The sequence below is a fragment of the Rhinolophus sinicus genome, linkage group LG04 (assembly GCF_036562045.2).
Source record: "Rhinolophus sinicus isolate RSC01 linkage group LG04, ASM3656204v1, whole genome shotgun sequence".
Lineage (NCBI taxonomy): Eukaryota > Metazoa > Chordata > Mammalia > Chiroptera > Rhinolophidae > Rhinolophus > Rhinolophus sinicus.
The window spans coordinates 103,911,283-103,936,959 of record NC_133754.1 but is presented as its reverse complement, the minus strand read 5'-3'; the positions used below and the strand labels follow the sequence as shown (position 1 = coordinate 103,936,959).

General features: G+C 39.5%; 1 protein-coding gene and 1 long non-coding RNA gene across 3 annotated transcripts in view; both read left to right on the top strand.

Annotated features, from left to right (window-relative positions):
* Window positions 1-25,677, top strand: part of CRYL1 (crystallin lambda 1) — a 114,968-nt gene that overhangs the window by 19,366 nt on the left and 69,925 nt on the right. For both annotated transcript variants that reach the window (XM_019715679.2, XM_019715680.2), the window contains exon 3: window positions 11,817-11,943. In XM_019715679.2, the coding sequence (XP_019571238.2) occupies window positions 11,817-11,943 (127 nt within the window). The remainder of the gene's footprint in view (window positions 1-11,816; window positions 11,944-25,677) is intronic.
* LOC141571089 (uncharacterized) lies at window positions 6,756-9,051 on the top strand. The gene is made up of 2 exons (XR_012495631.1): window positions 6,756-8,301; window positions 8,877-9,051. It is a non-coding gene; the product is annotated as an uncharacterized LOC141571089 (long non-coding RNA).

Genomic DNA, 25,677 nt, shown 5'->3' with positions numbered 1-25,677 from the left:
CCTTTAATTTTCTTATGTGTTCTTTCCTATCGGCCATCTCTGTCTTGCCATTCTTCCTCAGACTTCCAGATTTACCCTCCAGCCCTTTCATTAAAACTTCCATTTTAACCACCATGCATTTCATTTCCAGTTTCTCTCTGTCTCTTTCTTCCTGTCTTATCACAGAGTCCTGGATGTAACACCCGGTCCAGTCTTTGAGCAGATACCACAGTGTCTGACTTTCTTTCACTCCTGGCATGCTATGGTGTCCTCACAGGTCGGTACTATGTTTCCATACATTTGGTTTTGGTTTTGGCCTCCCTCTAGTGTTAGAGGCTGTCTGGTGACAGGTAATGCTGTATTGTACTTAAGAAGGAGGCACTCCATGGGACCTGCTGCGTGGCCCAGGCAAGTAGCTGCTGGGCATCTTTCAGTGGTTGGCAGGGGTCTAGCTTTCTCACTATCTCCGAGTATCAGTACCTGTGTCTCTTCTCTTTGATGCCTCAATGTCAAAGAACCTGCCAATCTCCATCCAACATTATTGTCCCTCATCTAAGGAAAGTGCCTGGAGGTGTGTGTGTGTTCTCACCATTCAATGTGGAAATTGGTCTTGACCCTGTCTCCTACAGTGCGTCATGCCCTCACATGTGTCTGGCGTGTGTTGGTTAGATTTCTGTCGGAGTGGGGATGGAGGGATTCATGGCTTCCTGCTCTTCATGTCCTATGCCATGTCATGTCACTCACACCATGTCATGTCTGGTGTCTGCAGATTCTGACCTTTGCCAGGTCCGTTGGGAGACACTTTGCCTTGCTTCTCACTGGCATTTTCCTTTCCTGATATGTTAATCTGAGCTTTTTCTACTCCACTTAGTCATTTACGTTACCGCTTTTCCACCTTCCAGAAAATATTTCACCTTGTGCACCTATATTTTTAATTTTTTATTTAGGTATTATTGACATATGACATCATATTAGTTTCAGGTGTAAGATGAATCACCATAATAAGTCTAGTTAAGATGATTCCTTTAGTCTGGTTTTATTGAGGTTCCTGGAGGAAGCAGAGATAAATATGTGTGTTTTATCTACCACGTGTAATTGGAAGTTCAAAGCCTAGATTATTACATGAATCAAATGGAATGATAACGAGCTAAGGTGATTTTCTAACTCATTCTACAAAATCTACAAGGTGGTCCCTAAATCAATTTATTTCTGAATTCCAGTTCATACGGAGTTTTGATCTTGCTTGACTTCTCATTTACCTTCTAGAAGATTCAAGTTTAAATAAAATTTAATGTCAGTGAAAGCAACCACTCCTTTAATAAAGAAAATATATTGTCTTTATTTTTTTATTTTTAATTGTAAAAAACACATAACATAAAATTTACCTTCCTTAAGTGTACAGTTCAGCAACATTAAGTACACTCACACTGTTTTGCGGCTATCACTAACGTCATCTCCAGAACTTTCCATCTTCCCAAACTGAACCCATCAAACACCAACCCTTTAAGCCTCTCCCCCAAACCCTCAGCAATCCCCATTCCACTTTCTGTCTCTGTGAGTCTGACTCTAAGTATCCCATACAAGTGGAATCAGACAGTTTTTGTATTTTTGTGTCTGGCTTATTTCATGTAGCATAATGACCTGAAGGTCCATCCATCTTGTAGCAGGTGTCAGAGCTTCCTTCATTTTTAAGGCTGAATGTATTTTATTGTTTATGTTTATACCACATTTCGTTTATCCATTCATCCATTGATGGACATTTGAGTTGCTTCTACCTTTTGGCAATTGTGAATAATGCTGTTATGAACATGGATATAGAAATCTCTCTTCAAGTCCCTGCTTTCATCTTTTGGATATATACTCAGAAGTAGGATTGATGGATCATATGGTGATTCCATTTCTATTTTTTTGAAGAAGTAGCATACCATTTTCCATAGCAGCTGCAGTATTTTACAGTCCCACCAATAATGCAAGAGTTCCACTTTCTCTGTTGTCTTTTATCTTTTTAAATTAATCAATGCTCCTTTTGAATACAATTTCAAAAACAGAAATATAAAAACACTACCCATATCCTACCCTACACTGATAATTGTTAACACTTCCTTTTCTCTAATTTTAAATAAAAATTTAAATAGTAGCCTGCAGATACTATTTTGTATCCTAGTGCTAGGCTGACCTCTAGAGGTAAGATTGGTGTGTTGCAGCCACTTACCACAGGGCTTTGAACTAGAGGGTTTTTCTCTGTTAAAAGGCAGGGGCTGAGGGAAAAGAAGACGGTAACTTACAAAGGAAAGCCCATTAGATTATCATCAGATTTTTCAGCAGAAACTCTACAAGCCAGGAGGGAGTGGAACCAAATATTCAAACTATTGAAAGAGAGAAATCATGAACCAAGAATAATATATCCATCAAAGATATCCTTTATATATGAAGGAGGAATAAAGACCTTTCCAGACATACAGAAGCTGAGGGAATTTTCTAATACACGACCTGCACTACAAGAAATACTAAAGGAGGCTATTCGGCCACCATCAACAGGGACAATTTGTGGCAACCAAAACTCAAAAAGGGGGAGAGTAAAGGCCTGAACCGGAATATGGGAATGGAGAAAGTAAGCGTGCTGAAGAAAATGGAATACTCTAAATATCAAACTTTCTTTTACATAAACTTAAGGGTAACCACTCAAAAAAATCCAGAACTGAAATATATACTGAAATAAAAGAAGAAACAGAGGGAAACATCATAGAATACCACCACACAGAAATAATAGACAACAACAAAAAGGCAAAGAAACAATGGAGACACAGCCTTACCAGAAAACTAAAGATAGAATGACAGGAAATCCTCACATATCAGTAATCACCCTAAATGTAAATGGACTGAACTCACCAATCAAAAGGCACAGAATAGCAGATTGGATCAAAAACTAAACCCAACCATATGCTGTCTCCAAGAGACACATCTCAGCTACAAGGACAAGCATAGACTCAAAGTGAAAGGGTGGAAATTGACACTCCAAGCAAATGGTACCCAGAGAAAATCAGGTGTAGCCATAATGATATCAGATGAAATAGACTTCAAGGTGAAAAAGATAACAAGAGACAAAGATGGACATTTCATAATGGTGAAGGGGACTGTACAACAAGAAGACATAACAGTCATCAATATTTATGCCCCCAATCAGGGAGCACCGAAATACACCAAGCAACTACTAACAGAACTAAAGGGACAAATTGACCAAAACACAATTATACTAGGGGACTTAAATACATCATTGACAGCTATGGATAGATCATCCAAACAGAAAATAAATAACGAAATAGTAGCCCTAAATGACACATTAGATGAAATGGACATAATTGACATTTATAGAGCACTTCATCCTAAAACATCAGACTATACATTCTTTTCTAGTGTACATGGAACATTCTCAAGGATAGACCATATATTGGGACATAAAATCAGTCTCAACAAATTTAAGAAGATTGAAATCATACCAAGCATATTATCTGATCACAAGGCTTTGAAATTGGATATCAACTGCAAAAAGAAAGCGGGGAAAAACACAAATACATGGAGATTAGAAAACATAATTTTAAAGAACAACTGGGTCAAAAAGAAGTTAGAGGAGAGATCAAAAGATATATAGAAACAAATGACAATGAAAATACATCCTACCAAAATTTTTGGGATGCAGCAAAAGCAGTTTTAAGAGGGAAATTTATCTCATTACAGGCCTATCTCAAGAAACAAGAAAACTCCCAAATAAATAACCTCATGTTACACCTTAAAGAACTAGAAAAGAAGAACAAGTAAAACCCAAGGTCAGCAGAAGAAAGGAAATAAGAAAAATCAGAGAAGAACTTAATGAAATAGAGAACAAAAAGACAATAGAAAAAATTAGTGTGACAAAGAGCTGGTTCTTTGAAAAGATTAACAAAATTGACAAACCCTTGGCTAGACTTACTAAGATAAAAAGAGAGAAGACACTGATTAACAAAATCAGAAACAAAAAGGGAAGTTATCACGGACACCACAGAAATACAAAGGATCATCCAAGAATACTATGAAGGACTATATGCCACCAAATTCAACAACCTAGAAGAAATGGACAAGTTCTTAGAAACATATAGCCTTCCAAGGCTGAACCATGAAGAACTGGAAAATCTAAACAGACCGATCACCAGTAACAAAATTGAATCAGTCATCCAAAACCTTCCCAAAAGCAAAAGTCCGGGACCAGATGGCTTCACTAGTGAATTCTACCAAACCTTCAAAGAGGATCTAATACCAATCCTGCACAAACTCTTCCAAAAATTGAAGAAGAGACAGTACTCCCTAACTCATTTTATGAGGCCAACATTACCCTGATACCAAAACCTGGTAAGGACAGCACGAAAAAAGAAAACTACAGACCAATATCTCTGATGAATACCGATGCAAAAATCCTAAATAAAATTCTAGCAAATCGAATACAACAATGCATTAAAAAGATTATTCATCACGACCAAGTGGGGTTCATCCCCGGGGCACAAGGATGGTTCAACATACGCAAATCCATCAATGTGATACATCACATAAACAAAATAAAGGACAAAAATCATATGGTTATATCAATTGATGCAGAAAAAGCATTTGACAAGATACAACATCCGTTTATGATTAAAACACTTAATAAAATAGGTATAGAAGGAAAATACCTTAACATAATAAAGGCCATATATGACAAGCCCTCTGCTAATCTTATAATTAATGGTGAAAAGCTGAAGCCCTTTGCTCTACGTTCAGGAACACGACAGGGCTGTCCCCTATCACCTCTGCTTTTCAACATAGTGTTGGAAATCCTTGCCAGAGCAATCAGGCAAGAGAAAGAAATAAAAGGCATCCAAATTGGGAATGAAGAAGTTAAATTATCACTCTTTGCAGATGACATGATGCTATATATAGAAAACCCTAAAGACTCTACCAAAAAGCTATTAGAAACAATCAACGAATACAGTAAAGTTGCTGGCTACAAAATCAACGTACAAAAGTCCATTGCCTTCCTATATACTAACAATGAAATCTCAGAAAAGAAATACAAAAACAATTCCTTTTGCAATTGCAGCAAAAAGAATAAAATACCTAGGAATAAACTTAACCAAGGATGTGAAAGACCTATATGCTGAAAACTATAAGACATTTTTGAAAGAAATTGAAGAAGACACAAAGAAATGGAAAGACATTCCGTGCTCATGGATTGGAAGAATCAACATAGTTAAAATGGCCATATTACCCAAAGCAATATACAGATTCAATGCAATCCCCATCAAAATCCCAATGGCATATTTTAAAGAAATAGAACAAAAAATCATCAGATTTGTTTGGAACCACAAAAGACCCCGAATAGCCAAAGCAATCTTAAGAAAAAAGAACAATAATGGAGGTGTCACACTTCCTGACTTTGGCTTGTACTACAAGGCTACAATAATCAAAACAGCATGGTATTGGCAGAAAGACAGACACGTAGACCAGTGGAATAGAATTGAGAACCCAGAAATAAAACCACATAAATATGGACAGATAATTTTTGACAAAGAAGCTAAAAACATACAATGGAGCAAAGACAGCCTCTTCAATAAATGGTGCTGGGAGAATTGGATAGCCACGTGCAAAAGAATGAAACTGGACTGCTATTTGTCACCATGTACCAAAGTTAATTCAAAATGGATCAAAGACTTAAGCATAAGACCTGACACAATAAACTGCATAGAAGAAAACATAGGTACTAAACTTATGGACCTTGGGTTCAAAGAGCATTTTATGAACTTGACTCCAAAGGCAATGGAAGTAAAAGCTAAAATAAATGAATGGGACTATATGAAACTTAAAAGCTTCTGCACAGCAAAAGAAACCATTGACAAAATAAAGAGGCCACCAACTGAATGGGAGAAGATTTTTGCAAACAGTGCCTCCGATAAGGGCTAGTATCCAGAATATACAAGGAACTCATGCAACTCAACAACAAAAAACAAACAACCCAATTGAAAAATGGGCAGAGGACTTGAAGAGACATTTCTCCAAAGAGGACATACAAATGGCAAATAGACATATGAAAAATGCTCAACATCACTAATCATCAGAGAAATGCAAATCAAAACCACTATGAGATATCACCTCACCCCAGTCAGAATGGCTATCATCAACAAGACAAATAGTAACAAATGGGAGGCTGTGGAGAAAAAGGAACCCTCATACACTGTTGGTGGGAATGCAGACTGGTGCAGCCGTTATGGAAGGCAGTGTGGAGGTTCCTCAAAAAATTACGAATAGAATTGCCATATGACCCAGCAATCCCTCTCCTGGGTATCTACCCAAAAAATCTGAAAACATTTAGAGATAAAGACACGTGTGCTCCAATGTTCATTGCAGCTTTGTTTACGGTGGCCAAGACATGGAAACAACCAAAATGTCCTTCGATAGATGAATGGATAAAGAAGTTGTGGTATATATACACAATGGAATACTATTTGGTGGTAAGAAAAGATGATATAGGAACATTTGTGACAACATGGATGGATCTTGAGAGTGTAATGCTGAGCGAAATAAGTCAGACAGAAAAAGCAGAGAACCATGTGATTTCACTGATATGTGGTATATAAACCAAAAACAACAAAAGAACAAGACAAACAAATGAGAAACAGAAACTCATAGACACAGACAATAGTTTAGTGGTTACCAGAGGGTAAGGGGGGTGGGCGGTGGGGGGGGGAGATGAGGGTAAGGGGGATCAAATATATGGTGATGGAAGGAGAACTGACTCTGGGTGGTGAACACACAATGGGATTTATAGATGATGTAATAGAGAATTGTACACCTGAAATCTATGTAATTTTACTAACAATTGTCACACCAATAAATTAAAAAAAAAAAAAAAAAAGGCAGGGGCTGCAGCATTTCGGCAGGCGTGGGAGTGCTGAAAAGTGGTTGAGAGTCCTGTGTTTTCCAGGTGTTTATGTGCATCTTCTGCAAAGCTTGGGGCAGAAGTTCCTCCAAAATACTCCATGAAAATATTGGAACGAGTTAATTGGAACAAAACATTGCCAAGTGTCTAGGTTTGATTTGTGGCATGTGAGTTTGTTCTGTGTTTCCATCGGGATACCTCACAGCAGGGCCTCTGTGTGCAGCCGCCCAGCGGGCTCCTGGGCATGGTGGTCCCTCTGCCTGTGACCTGCCCTGGGGAAAGGGTCTTGAGGCCAAATCGCTTTTGTAGATTCTTCACTTGAGAGTCTAGCTTGCAAGAGCCATTGGTTGTGGCTGTTCAGTAGTGCTCTCTGTCCCCACGTGGCCTCCTTCTTGCTGGATGTAGAGGGACGTCCCCGGGAAAGTCTCAAAGCAGTAGGTCATCTAAGGAACAAGAGACTCCCTGTACTCCCATTTAGTTGACCTCATCTGACTCAGGACTTTTGGAAGAAAGTCCAAAAATTTGCCTTGGCCTACTAAAACTTAAAGCAGGTGTGTCTGAGCACATTAGCTCCTCAAGACAAATGGTTAATCATTATTATGGTTAACCAATAACCAAGTCGTTGGTTTGGGCATTAAAAACACTGTCTGAGTTCAGCAGAAAATAGTTGTGTGACGTTGGTGGCTAAAGGAACTTTTTTTTTTTAATTAAAGTAAAAATGACCAGAAGCAAATATGTTATGATTGGTTGTTGTTAATTCTTGATGGTAGCAATATGGGGATGTTTATTCTTTCTCCATTTTTTTATTTTACAAGAAAATAGTTCTAGAAAAGGAACAGGAGCACTCTATTAAATTTCTTACTTATTCCTCTGTGTTAGCAAATATTTATCAATTGAACTGAAGTGATTTCTTTTGTTTGGTCGCTACAAACAGCTCTACAGAGATTTGAACATTTTTATTCTGGTTATTTTTATGGGCAGTGTAGTTAACTCTTAACCAGTCTCATTGACTCCCAGCCTTAGCCGTGGTTGCAGGTCTAATTTATATAAATCATGTACAAAACCAAGCAGTTTAGATGTTGTGGGGACAGAGCCCCAGTGAGTAGTTTACAGGCTGTCGGCCTCACGTGAAGGGGTACTGGCTCGGCTGTGGCTGATTGGCCATCGGCTGTGGCCGGTTAGCCAATTGGCCGCTGGTATAACTGCTGCGACTACGGAGGATTGCCGAGGAGCCGAGCAGAGCCGAGGAGAGCGGAAGAGGAGAGCCGAGAGAGAGGAACAGAGGAGAGAGTGGAGAAGAGTCGTCGGTCGGTCGGTTGGCGGAAAAGCGGACGGCAGGTCGGCGTCCGGTGGGCCCAGCCTCCACTGAGACCGTGGTGGTATGGCTCCCCTACCTATGGCTCCGTGGGTGTTCCTTGTTGGCCTCACCATGTCCTGTGTTCTTGTGTGGGGAGCGGGAGCAGAGACCCCGCAGGCCGCCCCGCACGACAAATGGCGGAGCGAGCAGGGTCTCCCGCACGACAAATGGCGCAGCGAGCAGGGTCTCCCGCACGACAAATGGCGCAGCGAGCAGGGTCTCCCGCACGACAGATGTATTGTAATTTCCTTCAGCCCACAGGCCCATCGAATCTCCGAGCAAAGTAGATGATAGGTCCTGTCAGGTGGTCAAGGGTGGAGGTACTCAGATTACACCTGTCGATGGGGACTGAGTGTGAGACTACGAGGGAGGAAAGAGTACGGGAAGCCATCTCTGTTGCCGGAGCAGGACATTGTTCAGGGGACATCCGAGCCTCTGATGGTCAGTCAGCAGCTCTGGTAACTTGCTTGTGTCATAGCAGGTCCTTGTCTGAGGCCCTGCCTTTCTAAGGCCCACCACTGTGGATTCTGCCACTGGCTGTCCATCTCTTCATCCTGCCCTTGACCGGTCCACTTTCTGTGTCTTCATTTCAAACAGTCCAAGAGGGATGAGCTGATTGGTTGGCCAGGTGCCATTAGCACTGGGCTGCCCTCGGGAGCCGGGCTGCAGGTCCTTGTGTGCAAAGCGGTCTCCGGTTCAGCCTCCCACCTCAGATGTAGTCTGGGACACCACAGGATGGGCTGCTGTGGGACCCAGCCTGACATACCTGCCGGTAATGAAACCCTGAAAGGAGATGGAGGGTTTGCTCATGCACTGCGGCTCCCCGAAGGGAACCCGGGAGCCCTGCAGTCTGAGTTCAAGCGCAGCGAGTTGGGACTCAGGTATCAGCAGCATTCGTGAGGGAGGAAATACACACTCTCTTCCACTCTGTTCTCTTCAGTATATTGGATGCCTTGAATCTTCAGATTTTAAGCCAATAAATTGTACATAGTAGTCCTCTGAATATATTTTGTTTTTTAAATAAGAGAGCCATGGTGTTTTCATAGGAAGAGTCAGGAAGAAGAAGCGGTTCCTATTAAATGGGTTAAGGAGAGTCAGAAGATGGTTTTGGTCCCATCCTGCTTCCTACAGCTTTATGTCCATGGGCGAGTCTAAACAATTTGGGCCTTAATTTCTGTATCACCAGAGGGAACAAGCTAGACTAAGTAAAAAAACAAAGATTCTTTGTGTTTTGATGCATTTCATTTAAATATCTCCCATTTATTTTTAAGGCTAAGTGTTTATTGGATTCAAGTATTTATGTATCTTTTTTCCAAATGGGCAAAACTGGGAAACAAAAGACTAGGCCTTAGCGGTAATAACCTTAAAGTCAGTAATTTTTTTTCCTGTACATATGAACAAGAACCATAATGTAATCACTTAATAATTGTGTATTATAAATTTATTTGTATAGTAGAGCTCATATTCACATCGAATAACTTATAATCATTACAAAAACAAAGACAGTGAATATTTCCCTTTTCTCATGAAATATAAAATACCCATAATATCTTGGAATATTAGACTTCAAAGAAACAGTCTAGAGTTTAGTTTCTGGCAATATGGCAAAGTAAGTATCCTGAAAAATCCTTCCTACTTCAAATACGTAAAGATATTGAGTAAATAAATGTGTAGTTCAGAGTTTCTTTATAATGCATAGGTGCACTGGCAAGAAAATAATGTAAATTCTCAGAGACCAATCTGGGAGCACGGATGGGAGCATGATCCCAAGAGATACGTGAAATGTACAACTGCTCTAGGAGGATTTGCTAGCGTTGGTAACCTAGCGCTTTGGTCCTAACAACAAGCCTTAGTGTGTGCAAGATGGCAGATCAAAGGGGACATCACTGAATGAAGCTGGGACTCCAAAGGCTGCATTGGTGGTGAAATGGAGAACTAGGAAAAATATAACTCACCCATACGTTGAGGCCTGTCTAGCTTCGCCTTGACTCTGGGTTGGGAGGAGAAACCAGTCCTCTTAGAGTTTTGAAGCCTAAATTCATCCTATCTGTGTGGCCTTAAAAGCTCCAAGCCAAGAGTTCAGATTGGCCACTTGGTTAGTAGTGTTTCCAAGTGCCTGTTAGAAGCAAAATGCATATTGTCCCCAGACTAATGGACCCCAAACCCAAGGCTCAAAGAATTCCCACAGATAAAGTTCAACTCACAACCGAAAATGACAAAACAGGTGAGAGACCAGGTATCATGGGCATAGTGGACTGATCTGAAGTTGCATCTGAAGACACTATTTGGGGAGATGAAGCGATGTATTCTTGGGCTGAAGGACTTTGGCAGCTTAATGATAAAAACCGTGATGAGAAAGGATGTAAAAATTATTTGACTCACTGGCAAAAAATCCACAGAACTTTTTGGAAAGCATGATTGTTGCTGTGTAGGCAACTGTGTGTGTTTATATATACACTTGGCCTTGTTATTTGTCATGAATTTTCAGCAGGACTGACTACTTAATTTGTGAGGCCGAATGCAAATGAAAATGTGGGGTCTTTTGCTCAATATTCATTAAGAATTTTAATGACAGCAGAGTGTTAAACCCAGCACAGGGCCCTCCGAGCACGGAACCCCGTGTGACTGTACAGGTCACACCAGGAATCCAGCTCATCCTGTTTAGAAGATACCTTCTTTCAACCTCTCCCCAGGCATTGACTGAAGGGTGAGGATGAAGAAGTACTGCTTTCTAGTTTTAGGTCCCGTGGGCCTTGTTTCATCCTTCAAAAATTTTTTTAAATATAATTGTAAAATGCACATAAAATTTACTATTGTAATAAATATAAATGCATAGTCTGGTGATGTTAAGTATGTTTATACATTGTTGTACAACCATCCATCTCCATAACTCTTTTCATCTTATGAAACTGAAATTCTGGGCCCATTAGACAATAATTCCCCTCCAGGGCCTCATATAAGTGGGATCACACAGCGCTTGTCCTGTGATTGACGTATTTCACTGAGCATAATGTCCTCAGGGTTCACGGATGATGTAGGGTGTGTTAGGATTCCTCCCTTCTTAAGGTCGAATGACATCCACTGTATGGATGGACTTTTGTTTATCCATCATCCATCCATGGATCTTTGTGTTGTTTCTATCTTTTGATGGTTGTGAACAGTGCTGCATGGAACATGGGGGTACAGCTATCTGAGTCTCTGCTGTCCGTTATTTTGGGTCTGTCCCCAGAAGTAGAGTTGCTGGGTCAGATGTAGTTGTATTTTTAACTTTTGGAGAAACTACCAGACTGTTTGCCACAGTGACTGCACCTTTTACCCTCATCCCAGCGGTGTGCAGGCTTCCAGGTCTTCACATCCTCACCAACGCTTGTTATTTTCTGTTCTTTTGACAGTAGCCATTAATGGGTGTGAAAGTGGCATATCATTGTAGTTTTGATTGGCATTTCCCTACCGATACTAAGTGATGTTAACCTTTTGTTTTTTGTTTTTAAGTTTGTTTTTGAATACTCACAGTGATCACACTTTCCGTCTTTCTAGAAAAGAGATAAAGTTGCTGGAGCAGTTGGGTGCTCTGAAAGGCACTTTGAGTGCTGAACAGCAGCTGTCACTCATCACTGGTTGCTCGAACATTCAGGAAGCAGTAGAGGGCGCCATGCACATTCAGGTGAGTTAAGGGTGCCAGCTGGAGTCTGTAAGGGCTGGAAGAGAGGGTCTTCGACCTCTGTGGAAGGACAGAGGGAATAACAGGCATTTAAAACGTGTGTACATCTATATGGGCTCTCTTCAAACCACTGTGATATTATCTTTCAGAGGTATTAGGATTTTGAGCAAAAATAGATTGTTATTTTGTTTCATCTTCCTATTGAATGAGAGATTGTATTCTTGTTCTCATATGTAATTGAGTAAATGCTTAAGTAAATCACCAAAAAAGATTTATGGTATAAATTTGTTTAATTTATACCATAAGGTTTAAGTAAATTTACCTAAAACAAAAAGGAGCCACCCTCCTTCCTCGTAACCCCTGCCTCCCGCCGACATTTTGTGTCCTGACGCTTGCACTTTCCCGTTTGTTCCGTGTTGCACATCTCTCTTGGTTACTGGGAGGCTATTCCAGCTGAGAATCTGGGAGCAAACCAGGAAGACTGAGAACTCGTCGTGTGTGTGTGTGTGTGTTACGGTGGCTGCTGCTCAGAGATTCTGGTCAAATACAGGAAACCTAGGCTGGCGTTTACGGTAACGAATGTGTGTCAGTCAGCACACGGAGGGAACCGGTTTTCTAGGGAACTGCTCTCTTTGTAGTATTTTCATTTCTATCTTATATGGTGAAGACTGTCGAAAGGGCTTCCTTAATTAGCTTTCGCAGGCCACCTGTTTCAACCCTTACGGAAAGGTGGAGGGGCTGTGGAGGGCACGGAAGCTTTCCAGCCTGGGCCCACGTGCGTGGTGTTTCAAGGGAGTGTATGCTTCCTCGGCTGAGCCCATTGGCCAACGAAACAGTATAGATGTTGCTCCTGACATCAGTGAACACGCGGGAGCCTCTGGCGTGGAGGCGGTGGTGGCTAATACGGACCCTGTCCGGTGCTTTGCACTGAGCGGCTGTGTGACTTTCTCAAGTTTTTTAATGTCTGAGCTGCACTTCCTCATCTGTGAAATGGGTATGAATACCCCGCGCACCGGCTATGCTCACATCTAAGGGGACCCTAATGTAAGGCAAGGCCCTGTTTTTCCAATAAGAAGATCAAAAACATTCCTTTTTGGGGTCCATTTGATATACGATTTCTACACGATGGAAATAAAATATTATAATAACGTGATGTGATCTGAAATACGAATATGCAACATATTACTGTAATACTTTTGCTTTTCATGTTTCACACAGACATTTTTGTTCAAACTCTTAACAGGCATCTGTGTTTGTGCTCATTAGAGTGGCTTTTTGAGTCTCTTTTCTAAGCAGTTTTCCAGAGCACATCTTTGTTGTCCTCTGAGATGGTTGCTGCAGAGTTTGTTTTAAATCCATATATGATGATGACATTAGAAATTTTACCTCCAGCCTCAATTACGAATTCTCAGACCTTTAGGTATTTTTTTCCTCCCTACAGTTATGTACTTATGGTTTGTGGTTTCACAACATAACAATTTGTTGTTACTTCTTCTTTTAAGAGATCTTTATAAAGCTTACTTACAAATTTTCCAGCAGTAGCATTGTAAAATCATGCCTCAGGAATCATTATGTCCATGTTAAAATGTATTTGTCTCTTGGTCCCATTTTTAAAAAAAGGTTCCATCAGATGGTTTCTATACTAGCATGATTGAATCAATTGAGGCTAATGTTTCTTCCCCAAACAGCATATTATTTTTTTAAAAAATGGGGAACGCTCCACAATGTGAGAACCTTATAATGACTTGAGTATTAGACTAGTCTTTCTATGGGATAATTTCTGGGATAAATTCTAACTTCCAGTGCATGTAAAGTGCCCAGCACAGTACTTGGCACAGATAACACGCTTACTAAGTTTATAAAATAAGTTATTTTGTAGTGTGGCCATTTATGTACAATTTGGACAGTAAACATGATATGGGACAATGTACGTTCTCTGAGTGTAGGTGCTGACGACTGCTCTTTAATGTCGGTCTTTATTTTCTGGATTAAATGGATGTATTTACGTGACATTTCCGTGCTGAGCAGCTTCTGTTACGCAGGACAGCACTGAGTCAGGCCGTGAGAGGAGAGGAGACGAAAGAAAGACCATGTAAACTCTACTAGGTTTAATTCCCGGAAGAGATTATGTTCTTCAGAGCAGCACCAAGAGTTCTGGGGAGGGGCGGAGTTCTGACCAGAAGGATTTGGGAAGGGTTAATGAGCACAGGCTTGGAGCTTGCCTTGGCCTTGACAAGTGGATTTGTGGGGTGGGGCCAGGGCAGATGTGAGCAGAGGACAAGGGCTGCCTGTGAGTGTGTTCCAGGCCACACGTGTAGGATGGTGGTTGGAGAGGGGGAAAAGGCTGGAGGTAACGCGCAACCAAGTCAGGAATGCTAAGTGCCAACCTGAAGAGTTGCTTAGATGAAATGAGTTAATATTTATAAAGTGCTTGGAGTGGTCCTCGGCACATAGCTGTACTATTCAAGTGTTCTCTTAAAGAAAGAAGAAGTTTGGGTTTCATTCTATATCCTGTTAGAATTCTCCAAGGAAGGTGTTTGGTAGGAGAGTGAAAGTAATCAGCCGGAAAAATGAGTATGAAAACAAAATCGAGATTTTATTTTTGTCAGTGGCCGTGACTGATTTTCTTGGGCATGTTCACATATTTCTTTATACAACATGTGGTAAATTTGATTTTCCAAGTTTTGTGACTTGGAAATTTATTTCACCTTGTTTACCAAACAAACAAGTAAATACCCCTCCCCACCTCCCAGATCAAAGCCTGCCTAATGTTGTACGATGTGTCTGTTAAAATATATTAGGTTTCTAACACTCTGGGGATGTTAAAAATATATTTTAGAGAGAAATTAAGTTTGGGGAAATATTGCTTAGGTCCATTATTAAAAAAATGTTTCAAGATTTTTGTGTGTTTGTACTTCTTTCCATCTCTTACGTATTTTCTCTTTTTTTCTAACATACGTGCTTTTAGACTGTAAATAGGATGTATCATGGTGTTTATTCAAAACTTAGAACATTTCTTACAGTGTGATTTGCCCAGGACTTTGTCAGATAAAGAAGTATGGTTTTTGGACTTATTATAAAACAATTGTTATGTTTACTATGTGGTGTTTAACCTGAAAGAAGCTTCCATCTCAGAATGACACTGAAGCTGAAGGCCACAAGGCCAGCCACCTTTCTCACCTTAGTGCCAGTTGTACCCTCTGAGCAACTCTTATAGTTCCTTCTTCCAATTTCTAAAAGGAAAAAAATCGCATTGTAGAAAAATTAATCTAGGCTCTTTGGAGACATGTTTCTTCTGAAAAGAAAATGATCATTACTTTAGGGAATTGTTCAAAAGCAGGAGGCAGAGCTTGTGAATTAACAAGTGAACAAAACACATCGCTGGTCACCATTGTTCAACTGTAAACAATCCAATTACAGGATTTGCTGTGTCCTGGCCCCTGAAGGTAGAGGGTGGAGGCCCCAGAAATGTGAGTGTAAGTCTCCACAGGGGTTTGTTTTCTACCCAAACCCCAAAGGGCGGGAGCAGGGGTCAGAGTTTCCTAATACTCTGCTGAAATGTAGGCACATACAGGAGTGAAACCCGAAGTGCTAGAACTTAGTGCAATTCTGAAATCAAATCCTGTCTGGCAAGAAAATCTACTACTCTGGAAAAATAAGTTTATTCTGCAAAGCCTGTTGAAAGCATTGACTCTTAAAGAGCATTAAGGCTCATTAGCTGTGATACAGAGGCTTTGTCTAATCTCTGGAATTTAAGGCTTGAGGCTGCCATAGCTAGGAGGAGCCATGGGGATGGTTTATAGAATTATGAAGTCTAAGTGGAGTTTCCTTACACAAAATCAGGACAACAGCTGAGAGCTAGAGCCAAAAATTATATTATCCATGGACATGATCAGAATTTGCATCTGCACTTTACCTTTAAAATTTAGAAAATGCTGGACATTTTCATAAGGACTTCTAGACTTTATCAGGAATTACAGAAATTCAAAAATACTAACATTGTTTTAACATTTCTGTGTTTCCTTAAAGGGTAGAAGCTTGGTGGACTTTGGTCTTGGTTCCCTGAGGCTCAGCATAATCCTTCTTTTGATGGGGATGTGGGGGTTCAAGTAATAAAGGGCATGTCAGACACCAGCATTGAGAATTACAGGAGTATACATTGAAAATGAATTTTATTTTTCCTGTTCCATGTGTTTCAAAAAATCAGATTTACTGAGGTGTAATTTACATACGGTAAAATTCACCAGTTTTAGTGTTCAGTTCTATTGAGTTCAGTTCTTCTGGTTTGGCAATTTCTGTCAAATAAAAACATTACGGTGTCCTCACCCACTTCATTCACCGGATCTGGCATCATGCGACTTCTGGCTCTTCCCCAAAGTCAGAATGATTCAGGAAATCGAGGCAGCCACGACAGTGCCACTAAAGACACTCACGAAAGAGGACTTCCAGAACTGCTTCAGAAAGTGGCAAGAACAATTGGATAAATGTGTTCGAAGTGAAGTGAGGGAGAGTATTTTGAGGGGGATGTGTCTTTTACTGTAATTAAACATTCACCATGGTTTTTTATCACATCCCATATATGTTGTGGTTATCAGTAATCGGTTTCTTTTTATTGATGAGTAGTGTTCCACAGTTTCTCCATTCACCAGCTGAAGAACATTTAGGTTGTTCCCAATTTTTAGCATTATGAACAAAGCTGGTGTAAACATTTGTGTACATGTTTTTATATGAACATTTGTTTTTATTTCTTTGGGGTAAATACCAGGAGTGGAATTGCTAGGCACATGGCAGGTACATGTTTATCTTTGTAAGAAACTACAGAACTAGTATTTTCCCAAGTGGCTCTACTAGTTTGCATTCTCGTTTACAATATAGGAGTGTGTCATTAGCTCTATATCATGGTATTATTAGTGTGGGGTTTTTCCTCATTCTCATATATGTGTAGTGGTATCTTATTACGGTCTTAGTTTGCATTTCACTAATGACTAATGATATCAAGTATTTTTTCCTGTGTTTATTTATCATTCATATAATCTTTGTGTAGTGTCTGTTCAAAGCTTTTTCTAATTTTTTAAAAAATTGGATGGTTTTGTTTTATATTATTGCATTTTGAGATTTTCTTTTGTACAGAAAATCCTGGACAGAAATCCTCTATGATACGGGTTTTGCAAACATTATTCTCTTAATGTTTTTGTTTTCTTGACAGTGACTTTTGAAAAGCAGCAGTTTTCAATTTTGATGGTGTCCATTTTCAAATTTGTTTTCTGTTATGGATTATATTTTTTCTGTTCTAGTTTTAGGATCTTTGTCTAATCCAAGGTCACAGATTTTTCTCCTATATTTTCTTCTAGAGGCTTTATAGTTTTCTATTTACATTTCTGTTTAGGATCCATTTTGAGTTACTTTTCATACAGGGTAAAAGGTCATTCAGTTGGTATTACATCATTTTTTAAGAAGGCTATCATTTCTCCATCGAATTGCCTTTGAACTTTGGTTAAAAATCAATTGACCATATATGTGAAAGATTATTTCTGGACTCTATTTCACAGATCTATGGGGCTATGACACTTTTTTTTTAGTACAATTTAAAATCAGATAGTGTGAATTCTCCAATTTTTCCCCCCAAATTGTTTTGGCCAGTCTTAGTTCCTTTGCTTTACATTTTAGAATTAGCTTGTCAGTTTCTAAAAAAAAAATCTTGCTGAGATTACAGTGGATCTATAGATCAATTTGTACAATTGACTGTTGAAAAAATATAATTTTCCAATCCATAACCACAGTATATCTCTCCACTTATTTAGTCTTTAAAAAAGAAATCCCTCTCATGTATATTTTGTAATTTTCAACGTATAGGTCTTGCACATTATGTTAGATTTATACATAAATATTTCATGATTTTGGAGCTATTGTAAATGGTACTTAAAAAATTTTCAACTTCTAATTATTCATTGTTAGTATATATTATAGTAATATAGTTAATTTTTGTATATTGATCTTGTATCCTGTGACCTCGCTAAACTAATTATTTCTAGTAGCTCTTTTGTAGATTCTTCAGGATTTTCTATGTGATGGTTATATCTGTGAATAGAGTTTTATTTTTTCCTTTCTATTTGATTTGGCTTTTACTTATTTTTCTTAACTTATTGTATTGGCTAGGCCCTCTCTAGTAGGATGTTGAATAGGAGTGGTAAGAGTGTACATCTTTGTCTTCTTTCTGATTTTGAGGTAAAGCATTTAGTCTTTCATCACTAATTATGATGTTAGGGTCTTTTTCATGCTTTTTATCAGGTAGAAGAAATTTCCTTTACTTCCCAATTTGTTGAGAGTTGGTATCATGAATGGGTGTTGAATTTTCAATTTTGTCAAATAAGGTTTTTCTGCACCTACTGAGATGATCACATTTTTTTCTTTTTTAATCTGTTGTTATGGTGAATTTTATTGGTTTATTTTAGAATGGTGAACCAACCTTGCATGGCCAGAATAAACCTCACTTTGTCATGAGATACTATTCTTTTTATGTTTTTCAGGATTTAATTTGCTAATGTTTGTTGAGGGGGTCTCACATTTATGTTTATAAGGGATATTCATCTGAAGTTTTACTTTCTTCATCTGGTTTTTATATTGGGGTAATACTGGCCTCATAAAATAAGTTAGGAAATGTTCCCCCTCTTATATCTTCTGGAAAAGTTTGTATAGGAGTGATCTTATGTCTTTTTCACTGTTTTGTAGAATTCACCAGTGAAACTATCTATGCCTCCAGTTTCCCTAATTGGAAGATTTTAAACAGTGACTTCAGTTTCTTTAGTAGATATAGGACTATTAGGGTTATCTATTTCTATATGAGTGAACTTTGGAAATTTGTGTGTCTTGAGGAATTTGTCCATGTCATTTGTCACAAGGCAGGCTCATGTCATATTTTCTAATTTATAAAAATAAAGTTAGTTATATCATTCCTTTATTGTTTTTTTTACTATCTGGGATTTCTATTGATGTGTCATCTTTATTTCTGATATTGAAAATTTATGTTTTTTCTCTATTTTCTTTAATTGGCTTAGCTATTATTGGTTTATTAATTTTATTAATTTTCAAAGAACCAGCTTTTGATTTTATGGATTATTTTCTCTAGTGATTATTGTCTTATATTTCACTAATTTATGCTGTTAGCTTCATTTCTTTCCTTCTGCTTATATTGGATTTAATTTATACTTCTCTTTCTATTTGAAGATATAACCTTAGATAATTTGTTTGGGACCTATATTTTCTAATACAAGCATTTAATGCCATACATTTCTACTTTAGCTGTATGCCATTTTGTTTTCTGTATGTCTTATACTTACTTTGTTCCTCTTCTCTCTTGTTGTCTTCATTTGTGTTTCATTGATTTTCTGTTTTTTATTTTTTGTAGTGACATGCTTTGACTGCTTTCTCATTTCCTTATGAGCATCTTCTTTATAGGTATTTTCTTTGTGGTTACCATGGGGGTTACATAAAATAGCTTATAGCAATCTGTTTTAAACTGTAACAACTTACTTCAATCACATACAACTCTACTCTTTTACATCCCCCCTTTATGTTACTAATATCACAAATTACATATGTTTGTATTTTGTTTACATTAACATAATTTGCAGTTATTTTTTTATGTTTTCATAGTTATTTTATATTTTTATAGTTTTGTTTATGTTTTCATCTTTTAGATTATATACCAGAATTAAAATGATATATGTATCCCCAATTAAAGTGTTACAGGATTCTGTATTTATCTGTATATTTACCTCTACGAGAGCTATATATTTTCATATGTGTTTGTGTTGCTGTCTAGCATTTCAACTTGGAGGACTGCCTTTAGTAGTTCTTGCAAGGCAGGTGATAAACTCCCTCACCTTTTGTTTATCTGGGAAGGTCATCTCCTTCATTTTTAAAGGATAGTTTTGCCAGATAATAGTATTCTTGGTTGGCAGCTTTTTCTTCCAGCACTTTGAATATATCGTCCCACTGCCTTCTGGCCTTGTAATGTGTTTGCTGAGAAATCTACTGACAGTCACATGCCAGTTCCTTGTATGTGATGAATCACTTTTCTCTTTCTACTTTCAAGGTTTTTTTTCTGTCTTTGACTTTTGACAATTTGATTATAATGTGTCTTGGTGTAGGCTTCTTTTTGCTCACCCTGTTTATAGTCTTTTAAACTTCTTGAACTTGGACGTACATTTCCTTCCTCATATTTGGGAAGTTTCTGGCCATTATTTCTTCACATAAGCTCTCTGCCCCATTCTCTCTCTATTTTCTCCTTCTAAGACTCTCATAAGGCATATATTGATTCACTTAACGGTGCCCCACAAGTCACTTTTTTTCTTGTTATTCTTCTGACTTAATAATTTTAAATGGCTTGTATTAGCGTTTGCTGATTCTTTGTTTTGCTTGGTCAAGTCTGCTGTTGATCCTCTTCAGTGAATTGTTCAGTTCAGTTATTGTATTCTTCAGCTCCAGAATTTGTTTCTGTCTCTTTATTGATATTCTCATTTTGTTCATGCATTGTTTTCCTGATTTTGTTCAGTTGTCTGTTTTCTTGTAGTACATTGAGCTTCATAAGATGATTGTTTTGAATTCTTTGTGAGGTAATTCATAGATCTTCGTTTCTTCAGAACCAGTTTCTGGAAATTTATTTTGTTCCTTTAATTGGGTTGTGTTTCCCTGTTTCTTTATGTGCCTTGTTATTTTTTACTGCGATTTGTGCATTAAAAAACAACAACAGCAACAACAACAAAACAGCCCCTTATCCCAATCCTTATGGACTGGCTTCATACAGGGAAAGCCTCTCACTAATCAGCCTGGCTAGAGATTCTGCGAGCCTTTTAATCCTTTTCTGGGGATGTGTCTTCTCTGGGCTTGTGCATGTAATTTCACAATTAGAGAGATTTCCCCATTTTCTTTTCAGGAGCTTGTCATCTCTTGCTCCCCCTGGTGTCTGTCTGTGGTACTTCAGGTTCTCTGGCACTGCAGTAAGCTGCTGAGCTCCGGTTTTTCCCAGTTGCCCCAAGCATCCAAATATGCCAGTTCCCTATCAGTGCTTTGAGTCAGGTGAGACAAAAACCAGTCCCTTTGGCAGTTCCCCCCAAAAGCTGAAATGTTGGATATACATTCCGCTTTTCTCCTTCCCTCCCAAGGGAGAAGCTGTGAGTTGGGCATTTTCTCTTTATTGCGCCGAGCTGTACTGGCTCAGAGGAAGGGCTACTGAGATGAAATGCAGTGGCTTTTCTTACCCGTTTCATTGCGCTTGCTCTTGGCTTTATGCTCACCTGGGATGCTCACCGGGGGACCTGCGGCTTCCTCGCTGGTTTCTGGAGTTGTCATAAAGTCTTTTGGGACTATATATTGTTAAGTATTTGCCTCTGGGGGGAACACGGTCTGGGATTTCCTATTCCATCATCTTGATGATGTCACTCTATATGTTTTATAACAAAATAGCAAAATGTGGATATCAGAGGGCACCCTGTTCTGCAGCTCTAGATGAATCCGTTTGTCCACACCCACCCTCGTGGTCTTTCTCTGCACAGGCCCTGAGCCGGCAGAATTCTATCTAAATCAAGTGTCATTTAGCAAACAGTGATCATACTGCTACTCCCACACTTTGCTGTCATAAATGAAACTTGATTGACCATACCTGTATATCATTCTTACATATTTTGAATTGCCTTTTTAAGGGTAATTAATTAAAATGGAATTACTAGGTATCAGCTGCTTTCTGGTTCTTGGTAACATATTGCTGAAGTGACAATATAAATCTTCCTTATCCTTTTAAGAGCAATCTATGAAGACAGTTTGATTCTAAGCTTGCCAGTATTGGGTCTATAGAGCTTTAAAATGCTTATTAAATTGATAAATGAAAACCGATACTTTATTATTCAAATTTGTAACAACAAACATCATTGTCTCAACTGGCATTCTTAATTTGGTTTCTAAAATTACTGTAAAACTGAATGAGCAACCCTACTTTCCCCTAAACTTAAAAAAGAAGCTCAAATCTCTGTTTAAAAGGGCACTGCTCAACTTTTTGGAAAGATGGGGTATTGTAATAAAAACTGGAGAATTGGCATCATATTGATTATATATAATATAGAGAAACTTCTCTCTCCCTCTCTCTCTCTCTCTACATATATATGTATATGTATATATGTGTGTGTGTATATATGTATGTGTGTGTGTGTGTATATATATATGGTGTGTGTCTATATATATATATATATATATATATATATATATATATATATATATGGTGCCAAAAAATGTATACACATTTTAAGAAAGGAAAAAACTATTCATTGTAATACTCAAAATATACCAATAACAAAAGATGAATACAAGTCACGTTTGACTTCTCCAATTACAAGAGGTGCTCAAAGTGGTTACCATCAGCATCCATACACTTCTGATTATGGTGAATTACTGGTTAAGCATAGGTAACATCTCTTAAAATGTATATACATTTTTTTGGCACCCCTGGATTGTGTGTGTATAGCCAAAAAAAAAAGAAACAACGTAGACGCATTTTAAGAAAGGAAAAAACTGAATTGAAATTGTAATACAATTAATGACACTAACATTCATTTGATTAACGCCATCTTTTGATCGAATGTCATACTACATATTGCTATCGTAATTCAATTCAACTTCAAAAAGTAATAAGAGGTCAGACAATTAAGTTTGCGAACTCATCCTAGAAAAAGTACAATCTACCTCATTGCTGAATATCACTACGGTCACCTCGAAGTACTCCCCTTGGGAAGCTGTGCACCAAAGCCAGCGCCTAGTGCACCCTTCAAAGCAATTTTGGAACTTTTTTTCTGGAATGGCCATCAGAGATGTCATCATATTACCTTTGATGTCCTGAATGTCATCAAAATGTCTTCCTTTCAGTATTTCCTTTATTTTCGGGTAAAGAAAGAAGCCATTGGGGGCCAGATCAGGTGAGTAGGGAGGCTGTCTAATACAGTTATTTGTTTACTGGCTAAAAACTCCCTCACAGACAGTGCCGTGTGAGCTGGTGCATTGTTGTGATGCAAGAGCCATGAATTGTTGGCGAAAAGTTCAGCTTCTCTTTTTCACGCAGTCTTTTCAGCACTTCCAAAGAGTATACTTGGTTTACTGTTTGTCCAGTTGGTACAAATTCATAATGAATAATCACTCTGATATCAAAAAAGGTTAGCAACAGTGTTGCAACAAGTTTGCGAACTTTATTGTCAGATCCCATACGTAGATAACATCCTTTAAAATGTGTACATTTTTTGGCACCCCCGGTGTGTGTGTGTGTGTGTGTGTGTGTGTACCTTAGAAGTTAAAGGCTGTTAAATTAATGTGAAAATAAGCAAGTTTCTAATATAAACATTTTTATTGTATTAAATCCGTTAAACTGAATATAAGATACCAACTAAGGAAATAATTTTTTGATGTTATCATTCAGTTAAAAACATGGTAAGTCCATTTGAAAGTAGCCAGGGCATGCATATCTAATGCTTGGAAAATAGTAAGTACTTTAGCAATTATAATGCTAGCCTCTAGTTCTTCCCCCAAAGTGTTTTCACTTTTAGCTATTGGTGGTGGGTGGTCATTATTTACCAAGAACATTATATACCTCAGATGATACAGAGCACATCATAGAGTCTTGCTTTTGTAAAAGGTATATTCTAGGGCATATGAGGTAACCTGTCTGGGAATTTATTTTTTTCATTTTTTATTTTTTTAAATTATTTTTATTTTTATTTATATTGGGGAACAGTATGTTTCTTCAGGGCCCATCAGCTCCAAGTCGTTGTCCTTCAATCTAGTTGCAGAGGGCGCAGCTCAGCTCCAAGTCCAGTTGCTATTTTCAACCTTTAGCTGCAGGGGGCACAGCCCACCATCTCATGCGGAAATTGAACTGGCAATCTTGTTGTTGAGAGCTCGCGCTCTAACCAACTGAGCCATCCGGCCACCCCACTGGGTGCTCAGAGGCAGCTCATCTTCAATCTAGTTGTAGAGGGTGCAGCTCACTGGCCCATATGGGAATCGAACCGGCAACCCTGTTGCTCAGAGCTCACGCTCCAACCAACTGAGCCATCCAGCCATCCCACCTGTCTGGAAATTTAATATTGATAAGAAATAAGGAACACCAGGGGTAAAACTCCATGCGGGTACAAGTGCAGGGACCCCAAGATTGGGGAGTGAGGGTTGTGGAAAGCATCCCCTTTTGTTTGTTTGTTTGTTTTTCTCCAGCCCTCAGGCCTCCTGCTGCTTGCTCAGTGGCACAGCACCCTGGGATTCCTATCTGCTGACTCTGAACCACCATGGCTGTGTTTATTTTCATTTGAAAGTCAATATTCAAAGACTTGTTGCCCAGTATATCTGTTTGAACAACTGGGGGGAAAAATCAAAAGGCTTCTTTCAAGCTGGTGACTTTCACCTTTTAGGAGTTGGGCTGTGCTATGTCAGTCCCCGTGGGCCTGGGGAGAGCTTCCTGATACTCAGAAGCCCTGGTCATTAGCAAGCACTGAACTGCCCACTGTGTGAGGCATTGTGTCTTGGGCACTTGGGTAACTGTCCGTGTAGTTTTGGCGGAGAAGGCAGCTACCACCTGTTCCGTCTGCCTGACGTGCGTGTGAGTGATCAGGAGGGAAGGACAACGTGCTCGCCCTCTGCTGGCCAACCTCAGCATTTGCAGCGTGTGTGCGTGGGACGGCGCTCCACCGGGATGCGGTGTGATCTTCCCTGAGAAGGCCTGTTTGCGTATCCCTGTCACACTTGCTGAGAGTCTGCATGAGCGGTTCCTGAACTGACCTCTTCCTGCTGGTTATTAATACCTCACACGGTTGTCTCGGGACCTTTTAAACGGTCTTGCTTTGTGTACAAGTTTAATGAAGGACCAACTGTTTTTGGTAGGTGGTGGTGGGACTCTACCCCCTCCAAGGGTCCTTGGTTTCTCCCCATGACTCTGAGCATTGCCCGAGCAAGCCCTACCACACTGAGTGACCCTGTATTCCCAGGGTCCCCCAAGGCCAGCATGGGCCTTCTTTTCTCTTGGCCAATGACCCAGCACTTTATGCATAATGCTCCCTGTTCAGTCCCCACGATGACCCTGGGGGTGTGTGTGCTATTATTTATTCTTCCCTGTCTCCTCCCCCCCCCCCTTATTGTAACCTCCCTATCTCGAGGGTATTTGCTTTGTTTACTGCTGTGTCTCCAGCGCGTAACAGTGCCTGGCACAGGGGTGAACTTCATACTAATGGTTTCTGACGACTGAATGGATGATGTATTTGCAGATGAGACGTTAAAGACCTTACCCAAGACCCCACAGACTGAGTGGTAGGGGCAGCACTTGATCCAGGTCCCTTGTGACCTTCCTGCTCTGCACCCCTTCCAGGGGTGCAGCCGGGCCTGGCGTATGGGGAGAGCCTTTTCCTGGCACCCCAGACATTCACCCCGGCCTCTGCCTTCTCCTAGTCTGCGTTCCTGCCCCTCCCCCACGCCTGAGCCCAGCTCAGGCCATCCTGTCGGCTAGACAGAACGTTTACTTGCCATTGGAAGTAGGTGCCCCCTGCTCCTTTATTGTGGCCTGGGAGAAGGGATGGCACTCTGGGGTGAAGGAGGAGGCTTAGTAGCGGGCTGATTGCACAGGGGTCCAGACTGTTAGAGCTGGAGAAGACGGGCCAGGAGTTCTGAGCGGGCTTGACCCTGTTAGGCAAAGTGGCATTATCCTGGATCCTT